At 35.2% G+C, this 17318-nt stretch overlaps 1 protein-coding gene across 1 annotated transcript; it reads left to right on the top strand.

Annotated features, from left to right (window-relative positions):
* Positions 1–11746: 11746 nt before the first annotated feature.
* LOC147504123 (uncharacterized) lies at positions 11747–13325 on the top strand. Its single transcript, XM_086604032.1, has 4 exons — positions 11747–11825; positions 12021–12762; positions 12906–12977; positions 13056–13325. Exons 2-4 carry the CDS (start codon positions 12688–12690, stop codon positions 13254–13256), a joined length of 348 nt encoding a protein of 115 aa, XP_086460158.1. The 5' UTR covers positions 11747–11825; positions 12021–12687; the 3' UTR covers positions 13257–13325.
* Positions 13326–17318: the final 3993 nt, after the last annotated feature.

Raw genomic sequence — 17318 nt, 5'->3', positions numbered from 1 at the left:
ATAAATAAAAACAACTTCACCCGTTATAACGTAATGATTAATAGTTTTTTTTTTTTTTTTTTTTTTAGAAATTAACAGAGAATATAAAAGAATGTTGTTGTTTGATGTTGATAAGCAAATACTAGACTGTGAAGTGATGGTGAAAATGAGTTTTGGAGATTTATAGGTGGTGGTGGTCTGGTGCGCAGAGGCGTTTGGGGTGTCGTTTCTACGAAGAAAAGTCAATTGGTTCAAGTACCTCAAGTCCTCAACTAATTGAGCTAGTTCACAGATGAAAATTTGTTGTTCATGATTTAGTGGATGAATTCAATTTGTCATGTTTCATTGGCTTTGGTTTGCCAACTCTTAGATGTGCCCATATGAGGAATGATCTGCCTTTCTCACCTCAATTAATAAGTCGATATTGCTTTACCCATGACCGCTTCATGTGCACCCAGAACCTGTTATCTACATACAAATTAGCACCTCAATTAATAAGTTGATATTTATTGCTTTACCCATGACCGCTTCATGTGCACCCAGAACCTGTTATTTGCATACAAATTAGCAAACAAATTAAGAGGTGTTTCTTTGCATATAAATTAGCATCATTGATTCAAAATCAAAATGATTTTATTGAAATGAATACATAGTTTGGTGTAATTGAAACAAGACCAACATGGTTGCGTAAGTACACCCAATCTCATCGTAGCCAGGATCAATTTGCAGAGTCAATTACTTCAATTCTTTGTTTATATCTCTCATAGTGGGAAGTGTAAAGAGAATGTTGTTTACATGTCACCATCTATAAATCGAAATTTTTTTTTGCTAAAAAATAAAAGATCGTGAGAGAAAATGTTATGAAGAGAGAGACAGAAAAGAAAGAATAGGAGAGAGAGCGTGAGAGAGGAAAAAATATGGCAACTCAAAGAATATTAGGGAGAGAAAAAGTCAAGATGGAGAGGGAATGTTTATTTTCCTTTCCTTATTTTTCTCTTTTATTTGTGGGGGTTTTTTTTTTTGTACGACTGAGTTTATTTTTTTCTTTCTCACGTGATATCTTTATTTTTTGCCAAGTCCACATACGTACATCCTTCAGAGAGCCGGGTTGATATATATATATATATATATATATATATATTTATATATATATATATATATATATCTATTCTAGTTAAAAATCGTTTGTCAACCAACGGATATTTATACCATAGTTTATACCATACCCTCCACACCCTCCAAAATGAGTTAAAGGCTAATAATTTGTGGATATAATCTACTAATCATAGATAGCATCTACACAAAAATTCATCTCATTTGAAAATCTCTATTCTAGTTAAAAATCATTGTCAACTTTGAATTTTTTTTAACGGCTCAAATTATTCGATTTTGCAATCATCTTTTGACATATTTAAACATTATCAAATGAGTTGAAATTTTATAGAGGTGATTTTCATGGTTAGTTGAACACATCTACAAAAAACTAAGTTATAATTCGGGTTGAAGGTGAAGTTATGGGGCATGGTATAAAAAGTATGGTAAACAGAACCTGCTCGGTATAATAAATAGGAACTCACGTGTGAAACAAACAAAATCCCATTTGCAAAAAAAAACACAATATTTTCTCACCCTTCGTGACTTTCTCTCCGTGCTACCCCTCTTTTCTCTCTCCTAGTTCTCTCTCCCCATTTCGCAAGAATCATTTCTGCCTTAGTCTTTTTTGTATAGTTGTAAGAAATGAAAGGTTAGGAGGAGTCAAGAAGGTCTGTTCCTCTTTTGATCGAATTTGTGGTGCATAAAACTTACTTCAGAATCTTCTAATGGATCTTCATTAAGTGGTTTCTTCAAGACAACCTCCTGATAATTGAAAGTGGCCTCCTTTACCAAAAAAAAAATTCAAAGTAGCCTCCAGATTTGCATCGAGGACAGAATTTTGAAATGTTTCAGTAACCACGATGTAAGAAATAGGAATGTTGTACCTTAATCGTAGATATGCAGTAAGAGAAAAGAAACTAGTACCAGAGGAGAAAAATGCCAAGTATGTTTATCTACAATACTGAGTTAAAGTCACCAGATTACATGATATCAATGTCATGAGATCTGAACTCTTTATCATTATATTAGTTCAAGTTTGGCATTGGTGATTTCACTCCACTTCTTGCCCATCTCAAAAACATCTAAAGGCCAGACACTAAAACTGACATCTCTCATAATTTAAACAAGCTCTCGTCAAACATGTGATTGAAATCCCCGTCAACCACCTTGTAGTTTCCTCCCAACTAAATATAGGGCATGCTTGATCCTTCTAACATCTCGAGTCGGCTGTAAATTGAGCATTATTGGCTTTTTGAATGCATCGAAAGCAAGCCCTATGATGTCATTGCCAATAGAAAATTCTGGTCACCAGAGCTCGCTTCTTCTAGTTGATTTTGTCAATGCTTCCAAAAACCTATACATCCAACGATCCATCCTAACAACAAATTACATATTGATCATTCCAATATCTAGATTATTATAACTTTTTGGTTCTAGATTATTGGATGTTCAAAGATTCCCATGGAGGATTCCGAACTAAAGCTCCTCCTTCAATTCATATAGCCCAAGTCTTCTAGCTAGCGATTTCTGCGACTCCGTGAATTGTTTTTGTTGGGAATAAACAAAATTGGCACAAAACCACCATGTTCAACACAATAATTCATGGGGCTGTATATGTTTTGTTTTTTTTTCCGAAAAATGAGATTGCAATATCGTGTTTTTTTTTAACAGAGAGACGAGACAGAACCATGAGAGATAGTGAGAGACAAAATAATAGGAAAAGAGAGAGTATACATAGAAGAAGTGGGAGAAAAAGTAGGAGTGTAAAACGTATTTCTATTTTCCTTTTTTGGCGTGGGTTTTTTTTAGTAATTGTACGTCGGGTTTTTTTCTTTGTCACGTGAGATGTTAAGTCCATTTAAAGACGTCCGCTTAAGAGACCCACCAAATTAAAATACTGCGAAAAGAGTTTTTAGACTGTCCACATGTCATGGCTAATTAAGAAAAAAATAGGAGAAAAAAATATGTTAAGAGACCCACGAAATTAAAACACTACGAAAAGAGATCCAAAGAAAACCGCAAAACCTCTTTCTACCACCGAAACCCTTTCTTCTCATCGCTCATTCAAGGCAATTCATATCTTTATCTTTAGATATATATTATAGGTATACCCTCATCAATCTATTTTTTGGAGCACTCGCAAAGACTCTAGTTTTTTCTAAACTATTACTAATTACGAAAATGTAGGATATAAATAAAGAAACAATCCCATCTAGAGTTTTACAGAGTCTCTAACTTTTCCTAAACACTATAGCTAATTACGAAAAAACAATCACATCTAGAATTTCACAGAGTCTCCAACTTTTCCTAAACAATATAGCTAATTACCTAATTACGAAAAAATAGGAGACAAAAAGCTAAATTGCTAAAAACAATAGTTTCCACCGAAAACGACTTTCCTAATAAAACCCTTTCGATTTGATGCGTCATCCACCGTGGAATTTAGACATTTATTCATACTTAAGGATTCCAAAAATCATAATTCCGACCACAATAATTACAACATATTCTAATTAAATTTATCAATTTATAATTTTTCAACACTATAATCTAATTTCCAATTTTATAAAATACACACACACACACACACACACACACACACACACACACACACACACACATATAGGGCAGAATAACAAGATTCTGTTAAAGTAGATGTTGGGCTTAAATAAATTATATACCAAACCAAAACAAATTACATGTGGAAAATTCAATTATACAAAAAGTAACATCACAAAATATATAATAGAAAATGAAAAAATAAATAAAATAAAAGCAAACCAATAATGACAAATATATTAAAATATGTATAATATTGCATGAAAGTAACGTGTCTAAGAACAATTAACGGGGAACCAAAAATTGATTGCAAATGCAAACATTAAACTAATCCTAAAAAGTAATTAATAGAAAATCGGAATATGGATACAACTGTCATTAAACTAACCTTTAAGAATAATGAACGAGAAATCAAAACTTGAATGCAAATACATCAACCTAACATTAAAAAAAAATGTCGGAAAATCAGAAACTGGATGCAAATGCATTGAACTAACCATCAAAGATTAAATTAACGAGAAATCAGAAACCGGATGCAACTGCATTGAACTAACTTCAAAGAAAAATTAATTATAAATTGGAAATATGATGCAAATACGTGGAACTAATCTTAAAGAATAATTAACGGAAAATCGGAAACTGGATACAACTGCACTGAACTAATTTCAAAAAATAAACTAGATACAAATGCATTGAACTAACCTCAAGAAATAATTAACGAGAAATCGGAAACTGGATGCAAATCATTGAACTAACCTCAAACAATAATTAACTGGAAATCGGAAACTAAATGCAAATGCAACCATCTCAAATAATAAACGAGAAATCGAAAACTGGATGCAAATGCATTAAACTAATTTCAAAGAATAATTAACGGGAAATCAGAAACTGGATGCAAATGTATTGAACTGACCTCAAATAACAATTAACAGAAAATTGGAATTTAGATGCAAATGTATTGAACTAACTGCAAAAGAATAATTAACGAGAAATCAGAAATTGGATGCAACTGCATTGAACTAATCTCAAAAAATAAATAACAGAAATTGAAAATTGGATGCAACTGCATTGAACTAACCTCAAAATATAAATAATGGAAAATCAGAAACTGGATGCAAATACATTGAACTAACCTCGAAATATAGTTGGATTATATGTTGTGGGAATGTCTCGATAAATATAGTTTTGCATTTAAAATGGTATTTATCGTATCTCTTTTTCGTATGGTTGAGAACTCCTTGTTATTCAAGTAGCTTCAATATGAACTTCGCCTTATTAGGCAATCTCACGAAACTTCAATCAAACTTCTATTATCAAACTTATATTATTAGAAATTGGATGTAAATGCAATGAACTAATCTCAAAGACTAATTAATGAAACATCAAAAAATTGATGAAACTGTACTGAACTAACCTAAATGAATAATTAACAGGAAATTATAAATTTGATGTAACTACATTGAATTAACATCAAAAAATAATTAATGGAAAATCAAAAACTTGATGCAAATGCATTGAACTATGAACAATTAACAGAAAATCAAAAAATTGGATGCAACTACATTGAACTAACCTCAAAGAATAATTAACGGAAAATCATAAACTAAATGCAACTGCATTAAACTAAAATAAGAGATTAATTAACGGAAAATCATAAAATTGATGCAATTGCACTGAACAAACCTCAAATAATAATTAACAGGAAATTGGAAACTGGATGCTGGATGCAACTACATTTAACTAACATCAAAGAATAATTAATGGAAAATTAGAAACTTGATGCAAATACTTTGAACTAATAACCCTGAAACATATTTGTATTATATGTAGGGGAATAAAATGTCTAGACAATATTTTAAGTAGTGTTTATCATAATTCTTTTATTATAATTGGGAATGCCTTATTATTCAAGTAGCTTCAATATTATCTTGGCCACATTGAGCATTTTCACAAAATTTTAATCAAATTTCTATTTATAAAAAGTGGTGCAAGAAATTTGTGTGAGTGATTAATATAATTTTCATATCCCGCTGTACATAGTTGCCTGCCTGTACATAGTTGCTAATATTTATGGCCCCCCGTTTCGGTTAGAAAGCTAGTATCCTCTTTCTCTTTCCTCTCCATTCACAACAATATATGCCATTTTATTATATTGTTCTAAAATTAAAATGAGGTGGACCAACATTCATCAGTATATACAGTTCCAAATCATATACACTTAGTTGTGCTCAATATATTTTCATTTCTTGATTTATTAATCCAACATGAAGAAACACGTGACGGAAGTTGGTATAGAATGGGATCAAGACAATCCAACATGATGGAAAAACTAGGCTTTGTTTCTGTGTTCTCATCATTGCTTTGGGTCCCATTCAATTCGGCTTCACCGTGTGTATACCCGTTTCTTCACTAATCCTCAATTATTTCATTTTAATTAATACACTTATTGTTTTGAGAAATGAGGCTCAGCCCCTTGGTTCTAACTCGGTTGAGTATAAACTCCCTCCCATCAACCCATATCACATAACCTCCTATTATTTAGGTTTCGTTAAATAGCCTCCCTGTTTTCTAAAAAAGAGATAAAATCTGGTCTGTTTTTATTTCTCATTTTATCTTATTTCTTTTTGTACCCTTTTGGGATTTAAAATTTCCCGACTATATGTAAATGTATTTTTTTACATAGTCATATATATATATATATATATATATATATATATATATATATATATATATATATATATATATATAAAATTTATTTAATCATTGAAACTATAAAAACTTAAATTTACATTGTAACTTTTGGGATTGAAATTTTTTCGACACCTGACAGAATATATGCAAATGTATTTTTATATAATCATATATATGTAAAACTATATGTATATAGTCATTGGATCTATGAAACACTACAAGAAAAATGACTTTTGGCCACAGGTACAGATTAGCTTTAGCCACGGTCATAAACTGTTGCATAATAACCACGGGCTTTAGCCGTGGCTAAAACTTTTGACAGGTGTGGCCAAAGTTCTGTGCGGTTTGAGTTTAATTGGTTTTTTGGTCACGGTCATGTTTCTATAATGAACCGGCCCAAAAATTCGGTCCCGAATGTAAACCGCCACAAATACTCTTCGTTTATCGAAAGGTTTCTTTTTTTCGATAATACAAAAACAAATACTATTTTCTCGGTTTTCTTCCCCTCTCCTCTCTCTCTCGCGGCGTTGACATAAAACACACCACCCCCTCTCTCTCGGGTAACCCTTTCTCTGTTTTTTTTTCTTCTTCTTTTGCTAATCTCACTTCGAACATCTCTAATTCACTATCTTTTCGAGAAAAACTTCATCTTTAATCACTAGGTAATTGCTCTTCGTCTTTCCCCTCATGTCTCTCTATCCCCTCTCACAATTCTTGTTTTTTAAGAGTTAGTGTTTACCAATTTCGATGAAAATGTAGTGTTTGTAAGGTTTGTTTTGTTAAAATTTAGTTTAAATGAAATAATATCACTCATGGTTTATGATATTTGTTGTGAACAGGTCCGGATTATTTTTTTTTTCATTTACATCAAGGTGAGTTTTTCTCCCATCTCTGGTTTGGTGTTAACTTGAAATGGGTTTTTTCTAGAAAAGTTGAAATTTGTTTTGTTTGACTTCTCTTGGTTATAGATAATGTTAGTACTAATTCTATCACCAAATGGGGTTGTGTTATTGTTATATGTTAGTCCTAATTCTAAGTTAAAATGGGTTTGTGTTGGTTGTTTGAGTTTTTTAGGTATAACTTTGTGTTATATTGAATACAAGTTAAGATATTGAATACACTGCTACTGGGTTAACTCAAATATGCTGCTAATGTGGGCGGAATAATTATATTTCTTCTAGATAACATCCTACTTGGTTGCATATGATATCATCTTTGTTGTTACTGTTCTTTATCTAGTTTCAATTTATTTTTTTAAGTGAGAATGTAGTTTGTTTTTTCATATGCATGCCTCAATCGATCCATTTTTTTGTGTGCTTCCAATTTATTTGAATTTATGGGTGCAACTAGGTTAGATTGATTGTTGGATGTAGTACTTGTGCTATTTTAGTCTCTCCCAGCGTGGAGTTCGTTATTTACTTATGTGGTGGTCTATTATGTGTATGGTTTACCTGCCATTGTATTTTCAGTTCTAACTATTTTTTATTTATTCATATTGCAAGAACTATAGTATGGAGGGGTTTGGGGTGATAGATAAAAGTTGGATTGATCTACCAAAAGAGGACGATCGTTTTATTCATGGTGTTAATCAATTTGTACAATTTGCAAGGGATAAATATCACCACAAGGATGTGATCCCATGTCCATGTGATAACTGTAGAAATAGGGGTCGAGCACTAACCCATGAGGTGGTCACATTGCATTGTTATCAAAAAGGCTTCTACAAACAGTATACATTTTGGAGAATGCATGGAGAAACAAGTCAACCACCAAGTGTGGCATTTGAAAGGGGTGGAAGGTCAAATTCCACTAATTTTGAGGTGGGAGGAGACTTCCCCTTTTTTGAGGAGAATGTTGCATTCAGTACTGTCGAAGAAGAACTTGACGGTGATAACTTGGATGCTGTTATTGAACAATGTTCAATAGATGGTGCTCGAGGAATAGTTGAGGAAGATCCTATAGTTGAGGAAGAGCCTGACACAATTGAGTCCGATAATTTTCGTGAGGCTTTGAGTCCCTTATATCCTGATTGTGAGGACTTCACAGTTTTGAAATTTGTCGTCAAGTTGTTTCGGTTAATGGTTACACATGGGTGGATAGACAAGAGTTTTACGGGACTCCTCGAATTACTTCGTGTGGCTTTTCCACGTGACAACAAGACTCCGGAGAATACTTATAGGGCAGAAAAATTAATAAAAGAGTTGGGCCTAAAATATGAGAAAATTGATGCTTGCCGAATGATTGCATGCTATTTTGGAGAGATGATGATTGGAGGGATACTTGTACTACGTGTGTGGGGCGTCGAGGTACAAATATGCTGATATCGAACAAAGGAAGAAACATATTAGGATTCGGTAAAGATACTTCGATACTTTCCAATTACGGAGAGGTTAAAGAGGTTGTATAGTGTACCATGGGTGGCAAAGGAGATGTGTTGGCACTCGAAAAATTGATTGAAAGGTGGAGAGATGGGGCATCCAGTTGACTCATCTAATTGGAAATTAATTGATCGGAAGTATAAGGACTTTTCAGCTGAAGCTCGTAATGTTCAATTAGGACTAGCGACAGATGGTTTCAATCCTTTTGGAACTTGTGGCACATTATACAGCTCTTGGCCTGTAATGTGTGTTGCCTATAACCTTCCTCCGTGGCTTTGCATGAAACCCAAATTTACCATGCTCTCTTTACTTATCGAAGGGCCCACGACCGGGGAAAGGATATCGACACATATTCTGACCTCTAGTTAAGTGAATTACAATCTTTGTGGAATACCGGGGTGACTGTGAAGGATGCAAACATAGGCAAGATGTGCAATATGCGTGCAGTTTTGTTATGGACTATCCATGACTTTCCTGCGTTAGGTAACATATCTGGTTGTAGAACCCATGGCAAATATGCTTATCCCGTTTGTGGCCCAAATACCTCCTCATTAAGACTCCAACATGGCCAGAAATTTGCTTACATGGATAGTAGACGATTCTTGCCCTCCTCGGATGCTAGTAGGATGGACACTAAACCAAGCACCTTTAACAAGAGTGAAGAGCTTAGAGAACAGCCTTTGAGATTGACCGGACTACAAGTTGAACAAATGACACAGAATCTGAAAATGCAATGGGGTAAGGGCAAAGAGAAGGAAAGGGGGAATGGAAAAAGGAAAAAAAAGGGAAAGGCGGTAGAAAACAAAAAGAGGACAACGGGGATGGGACATGCTTTTTCAAACAGTCGATATTATTTAGGCTTCCATATTGGGCAGAGCTTCTTATCCGTCACAACTTGGACGTTATGCACATTGAAAAAAAATGTTTGTGAACTCCGATTGCTATGATGCTGAACACAAAAGGAAAAACAAAAGATAACACCAATGCACGCAAAGATTTGCAACTTCTTGGGATTAAAAGGAAGTATTGGTTGAGTGATCAAAATGGCAAGAAGGTTATGAAGCCTGGGGTGTTTTGGCTTCGGCGGAGGAGAGAAAAGTTGTTCCTTGCGAGCTTAAGAGATCTCAAAGTACCTATTGGGTTTAGTGGTAACTGGGAAGAATATTGTCCAAGGCGGTCGAGAAGGATTTGAGTGGAATGAAGTCTCATGATTATCACATTTTGATGCAACATTTGCTTCCAATGCTGATCCAACATGCATATCGAGATAGGAAGGAAGTCCGACATGTGATCTTGAGTATTTGCACATTTTTTTGTGAGTTATGTTCTAGGAGACTTGATGTTGACACTTTACATGCACTTGAGAGGGGTATGGTCAGGACTTTATGTGAGCTTGAAAAAATTTGTCCTCCATCGGTATTTGTAATAATGATGCATCTACCTATTCACTTAGCGTATGAGGCTCGTATATGTGGACCAGTATTCTATCATTGGATGTATTTGTTTGAGAGGTAATTCTAACTAATAAGATTGTTTACTTAGCTTCATGGTTGGTTTCTGTTAAGTTATTCTGTTATAAAATTCTTAATTTTGTGAAGGATGATGAAGGTCTACAAGGATTATGTTACAAACAAGGCACGTCCTAAAGGTTGTATCGCGGAGCGATACTTGAAAGAGGAAACCATGAACTATTGCACTGGTTACAAAGGAGGGAATAGTCTTCTCCAGAAGCTTAAGCAAAAGTCTAGTGGTGAAGAAGTAATACCATCAAATGTGTTTGATAGTGAATTTGATGGGGCTGATGAAGTTGGTCCAGTTGGTTTGGGTCATACTTATCATTTGGTAGGTGTTAAATATGAGCAAGCACGCAATTGGGTACTGAAAAGCCATCCAAGATATGATTGGTAGTACACGTATGTATTTCTAAATTTTAAAAGTTGAAATTATAACTTCTATATACTTAAACAGACTATTGCTTTAACTAATACATATATTTATAAACGTAATATCCTATTCAAGGAGTACACTGCAGATTTGGAAGCCCGTAGGCAGTGTGCAGGGAGGAAGGCAGGCCAATATAGGGTGTCCATGGACGATGAGTTCATTCCTTGGTTGAGAAGACAGCCTGAGTTTGAAGACATGGAGGAAGATTCTTTCAAAAATATAGTGGCGGGACCAGTAAGCTATGCCATGGCGTATAAGAAGTATTGTGTCAATGGTTTCCTCTTCATTACAAACGCCTATCAAGAGAATAAGATGAACCAAAATAGTGGTGTTTGCACAGAGTGTCCAACTACATTCCGGGCTAGCGCGAAGGATAAGAACCCAGTAGAAGATGTTGCAGAATATTACGGTGTTCTTATGAATATCATTGATTAAAGTATCGAGATGGGTACCCGGACTGTTTTGTTCAAGTGTGAATGGGTTAAACTTAGACATGGTGTGAAGCTAGATGTGGAAAGCGAACCTTAAGTTGGTAAATTTGTCAAATCAAATTAGTTAGGATAATATGAGTGGCGAACCATTCATTCTTGCGAGATAAAGCTTCTCGGGTTTTCTACTCTAAAGATCCAAAGGATCCCGACCGGGCATGTGGTTTTGGAAGTCCCAAGAAAGGTGTATTGTGATCAAGATGAAACATGTCTTTTATCGATGACCCAATTGAAGTTGATCCTTCTTATGCGAGCCTAGTAACCTTGAACCATCCACGGATGATCTGATTTTTAACGATCTAGGCGATATGTTTGTGGTTGTTGAAGACACTAGGAGGAAGAAAAGACAAAAATGAATTAGTTCACTTGAACTAAATGCTTATCTGCATTAACTATGTTTGAATTTTGAATCTATGTTTGAATTTTGAATACGTGTTTGATTTTTCAGGTTACACAATTATAAATGGATATCATGTTTTCTGATTTGTTTTGATAGATTAAATGTTATGCAATATCTGTGTTTTGATACATCATGTTTTAGATACTTGAAAAATGCATGTTTTGAATATTAAGAGTTTACGGAACTTGTTACAATATGTGTACAAGCAGACCTTCATGGGAACTCCATCTCAAAATAACTTGAACTTGTCCGGAAGTGACTCAGAGGACGACATGGAGCAGACTAATTATGGTAAGAATTTTGAATTTTGTCTAGTTATGTGTTGTACTGGTTACCGTATATGAATGCATGTGGAATTAGATTACTGTACTGGTTCTTAGATTGTAATTCATTTTTTCTTTGATCTTAATATTTTCTTTAGTTATTACAGGAATTGCATCTGAACTTTAATGTATACTAATTGACAAGTTTACTATGTACTTACAGATAGGACTCCATCTACTCCAGAATCATCCAATGCTCCTAAGGAGACTAGAGGTAAGGCAAAAGGAATGTCGGATACACCAAATACGAAGAAAAAAGTTTGGTTAACATTGGACCATCTTGAACAACCATGTCACCCTTTAGCAGAGGTAAGTAGGTTTTCCTCTGAATGTGGTGTACTTGTACGGCGTGATGTTCGGATATGCTATGATACTTTTCCAACCACGCTGAAACATACGTTAGTAGACATCTTTGAAACATTGGAAACCAGCTTCGGGTTTGTGGGACGTCCTATCATTAATACGACATACACTAAAAAAGTCTTGGGTGAGGCATGGAGGCGTCATAAGAGCACCTTGTATAAAAACTTAGTCAAGGGCAAATTTCCTACTATTGTTAAACAAGGACCAGCTCCAGAAGGTGTCAATCTTGAAGATTGGCGGGTTTTTGTTGATATCTACAACACTGAAAAATTCCAAGTTATCTAATCATTAGTTTATTAGTTGTGAATCTTATATGTATATTCTCTTATATATTGTTTTGTATATAGGCTGCTAGTGAAAGGAACACTATAAACCGGTCAAAACAAACAGCTCCTGCTTGCGTTGGGAGGACACCCACCCAAATTATTCGACAGCAGATTGCTAAGGAACAGAACAAGCCAGTCCATATGGTTGCTAGGCCTGAATCTTATATCCGGATACACAAGAGGAAAGCTCCATGCACAGAACCAGTTGAGTGGGAGGTAAGTGTCATTTTCCTGGTGGGAGGGATTGTTGGTAGTAAGTTATTTAAGTTGTATCAAGGTTTGATTGCATTCTTGAGCTTTAGTGTAATACTTTACTTGGTAAGACTGTATTATGGTTTCACTCCCGTTGTGTTGAATAGGAGAGGATTAATGAGGACATGTCTGCAAATTCAGGGTCTCCAATGACAATCACCGACGATGCCGTGACAAGGGTATGCAAACTAGGATGTCGGTAGTGCATAAAATGTTTGTGCTATATTGTAGGTAAAATGAAATGTGTTTGGATACAGGTGGTTGGCAAAGATAGCAAGGGCCAATGTCGGGCTATGGGTCCAAGGGTCAACAAAACATCAATGAAGAGCATGGAGCCTATTTTGGATCAAAACTATCACTTGGCAGAAGAAAACTCCAAGCTATGGAAGGAGACTCAAACAAACCAAATGAATTTTGCTATGCAATTAGAAGAGATTAGGTCAACGATATTAAGGTAACAAGAACCATCCACGACCAACTCTTTTGGAACTTCCAGTAGTATACCTCGCTCCAGTAATGCAACCTCGGTATGTGATTGTCTCTTTTAATGCTTTACTTAAGCCTTTGTAAGTTGTTTGATCTTTTTATATCCAACACCTTTGTTTTTCAGCTGGAAACCTCAAAGATTGGCAAAGAAGTTAACTTACTTGGTGGTTGGCCTCTTGACATTGTGGCAACTGGATGTGTTAAAGAAGTTGACCCCACCTACAAGTTCCATGAAAGGTGCTTGGGAGAGAGATCTTACTTAGTTTACATTGATGAAGTACATGCACAAGATGCTACTCTACCATGCCCTCATGATGCATGGTGTAAGAATCTAGGAGAGAGTTGCCCAGGAAATGTTATATGGCCCAAGTCATGTGTTGAGTTTCTGTCATCTACATCGCGGTCTTGAATAAGTTTACTATCTTTTTTTTTTGTTTATGATACATGCCTATGGGCATGTTTGACTATGTTATCTCTTTTGCTATTTTGAAACGCGTTTCTATGTTCATGTCCAAGCTACTACCAAACTGGTATCATATTTTTTTATTCAATGTAATACTTGTTTTATTTTGCTAATATCAATGTATTGAATGTTTGCTTTCTCTGTTTTTGCTAACCCATTTTTAACTCCGCCAATGCAAGTAAACTTTACGTTTGCATTTGCATTGCCGGTCCCAATCCCGGAAAAAGGAGGAGGGAGAAGTGGTGTATAATATGTTTCTCTTTGTATTTAATTCTGTTTATTTTTCTCTGGGCTGCAGGGAAGAGCTACCAAGAGGTACAAGGGCAACCAATATCACTGTTATCCCTTCGCTAATGGCAGGTCCATCTATCACTCCTAATGTCCGCAGTAGCATCTGCCTAGCCATGTCATTGATCAGTGCAAGATTCCAATCCGGTAGACTTGTGTGCTCATATATGATTTCCTTTTTGCAGTTTAACTCTATCAAATGCACAAATACTAATATCTAACAAATGATATACTCTATTTTGAAGACACCACCCAAGAAGATTACCATTGGCCAAAAGAAGTCATTTGATGCGCTTGGGACTACATCAACCCAGCCAAGGTACTCATTGCATTCTCTTTTAATATATATTTTTTCATTTTAATTTTAATTTTTTTTTTAATCATATGAACTATTTTATTTGGTATTACATAGTAAGAAGCAAAAGGTATATGGGGCACTTTCGATCAAAGCATCAAACAACTAAATGATGTAAGCTGCTGCCGGTGGAGTTAATCTAAGGGTATATATCTTTTACATTGCTCTTTATGTTATATTATACTTTGTTTGACATTTTGGGTATCTAAAATGGTAACAATTGTGTAATCTGTGCAAGTTTTGTTATTTTATTTATCATGTTTAGGAAGAGGAAGAGCAGCTATTTTTGGCCCCAAGGATGAAGGTCGAACTTCGGAAGCAACTAGAAGGGTTGTTCAAGAAGAGGAAGAGCGGCTTGTATTGCAAAAATCCCTTTCTGAGAGAAAATTGGCAAAAATCAGTTTAGACCCTCTACTTTGTTAAAAGCCATTCTTGTTATTATCTTGTCATAGTGACATTTGGGTCCCTTTTGGCAAAGTGTCTAAATCTGGTATATAAAAGTGTAAGCAAGGATGTGTGGGCGTTGTTTGCCAATTGGTAAGATATTAGCATACTGATTTAGGTTTCATATTTTCTCATGGTTATGTAATCTTGATGTGATTGGGTTTCAAGTGCTTGGAGGAGAGGTTGCGAGGATTGATCAATAATTTAGTAAGAGTATCAAAACAGTCGGTTACATGTTATGATTTCTTTTGTCTTGGACAATTTATATATCTTTTTTACGGTTAAAATAAACTACTTGTTTCTTCACTTTTTAAATTTGTAGAGAGTTGATCTTGAGAGGTCAAGACATCGAACTATTATCACCTCGGATGTTAGGCGTCAAATTTTAGTCATGAATCGGAAGGCCAAGGAGGATTGGGAGAAAAAACAATCCGAGAGGAAACCGAAAAGATCGGAAAGTTAATGAAGTAAGTATCCGGTTCGGACAAATTTGGGTTATGAAGTTCCTTTATGTTTCTAATTTCGTTTATGGAAGTTCCTTTATGTTTTTAATTCTGCAACCAGCGCCCTTGAATCCATGTTGAAGGAGTGCTCCCCTAAAAAAAGTATGCCGATCTTCAAAAGGCCATCCACACCTATTTAGGTTGGTATTCATTTATTATTTATGTCAACTTATTTAATATTCCTTCTTTCTTTATTACATCATATCATATCATATTTTTGCATGTCTTGCTGGCCGATTACCAAGGAAACCACTTCAACCGACCGCATCTTCAAAATGCGAGATACATACATTCTTACCAATGTATTTTTAAACCTTCTCTGTTTATATTTAAATTAACCGGTAATTTGTCTTACGCAATTTCTGCTTCACTTTAGTTCATCCGATGAACCCCCGTCCCAAATACAGATGGGTCACACTCAATCGGATACTACCCAAAGGATTGATCTTTGCTAAACCAGTGGAAAGTGATGGAGCTATTACAACTGCTTTAGCTAGTCTTTGGACACACATTACAAAGGGGATTAGGTGGAGCTTGTCTTACACCCACTTAGACTTGCATTTGAAACCAAGAATTTAAAACTCCCCGGAGCCCGCCCTTGATTGTCTTCATGTAACGTTTTCATCTCTTTCAATCTGTAACTTGGACTTTGTGTCATTCTTTCTTTCAAGTAAATCTTTTGGCTACCTTAGTCCGATGCGATTCTTTGAATGACTGTATCTGAAACTCATTGCTTATGATCATTTAGAAGGTGATCCCGGACTGGATGGTGCTAAAAATGCTTCACTATTTCGGACATTATGAACATGGTTTGTGGTTGTGTTGATAATTCTTCGTCCGGATAGATGCGTTGGAGATTTCCAGTAATTTTCACAACATTTCTAGCTTGTACATGCTTCTTACTTTTCTTGACTGAATTTGTATTTGCAGTACAATTTTACAAGTCTTTGAAGGTGCTTCTTCTTCTTTGTAGCATCACACAAGTTCAGAGGTATATTCGAGGGGTTGAGCGAGAAGTTGCTTTCATTTTTGTTAATTTTGGAAAATTAAACTCTTGTCTTGTACATTCTAACTATTAACACGGTCATTGCGATTGTGTGTTTCATTTTAAAACTTCATTAAGCATTGGTGAAATTACAATCACGGAAAATATGTCGTATACTTCCCACATATTTCCACATATGATGCATATATTAGGCCATATTTTTGCCTCTTACGTTTTACATTATCCATAGTAAGAGTTCTACCCAACAACGGGGTCCATATGAAGAAGTTGATTTGAAGTGAATTACGGTTTTCTTGAGACAACAAATACTGATTAGGTTGCAAACTTGCAATTGAGTCTTTGTAATTTGCAGTGAAGAGAACCTTTGCATGTCTAGTTATGTTCATAGTGGACCGTGTATTTGGTCATTCTGGAAGCTCCCATCATATGTTCACATAAAAGTTTGCAATTAGCCAAAATCGTCTGCATGTGGGAAAAAGCACCCACCTTTGAGAGAAGGGTCGTATCTCACTTGATAACTTTTTTCTAGTAAATAATGAGCAGGGGTAGTTTGTAATTCTATTTATGGAATTAGGTCAACTCATGGTAACAGATTAGTATGTAATCAATAACAATATGAAGATACACTCTACTTGGAGCTAGCGATATATAGAGTCTCGGTGTTATGTAAGTAAAGGCGGAAATTGTGGGTCTGGTGTGATCAAGTTATATTGAGTCCGTGCCCATATAGAGCCTTACTCTGTTTGGGTTGAATTCAGCCAAATTAATGTGGTTGATTGCAATTTGTGATTTTGGATACAAGTATGGACGAGTGTTATCGGAATGTAGGCAAGATAACTTATCAAATCCAATCCATTTACTAGGAATATCTCCTTGTCTTCTGAGTAATCAAGATTCTCCTCCACCATCGGTAGACATGCATACAAAAGCCGGCGAAGGTGGTGGCTCAAACTCAAACGCTGATGAAATTTGGAT

This window comes from Coptis chinensis, chromosome 4 (genome assembly GCF_015680905.1).
Source record: "Coptis chinensis isolate HL-2020 chromosome 4, ASM1568090v1, whole genome shotgun sequence".
NCBI lineage: Eukaryota > Viridiplantae > Streptophyta > Magnoliopsida > Ranunculales > Ranunculaceae > Coptis > Coptis chinensis.
The sequence above is the reverse complement of the archived record's forward strand: the minus strand, read 5'-3'. Positions and strand labels throughout refer to the sequence as shown.

Bases quoted from the DNA above. Each gene is read 5' to 3' on its own strand.
- LOC147504123 (XM_086604032.1), top strand. From the start codon at position 12,688: ATGGTTGCTAGGCCTGAATCTTATATCCGGATACACAAGAGGAAAGCT. The intron at 12,763-12,905 runs GTAAGTGTCATT...TGTGTTGAATAG, and splicing joins CAGAACCAGTTGAGTGGGAG to GAGAGGATTAATGAGGACAT. The intron at 12,978-13,055 runs GTATGCAAACTA...GTTTGGATACAG, and splicing joins CCGACGATGCCGTGACAAGG to GTGGTTGGCAAAGATAGCAA.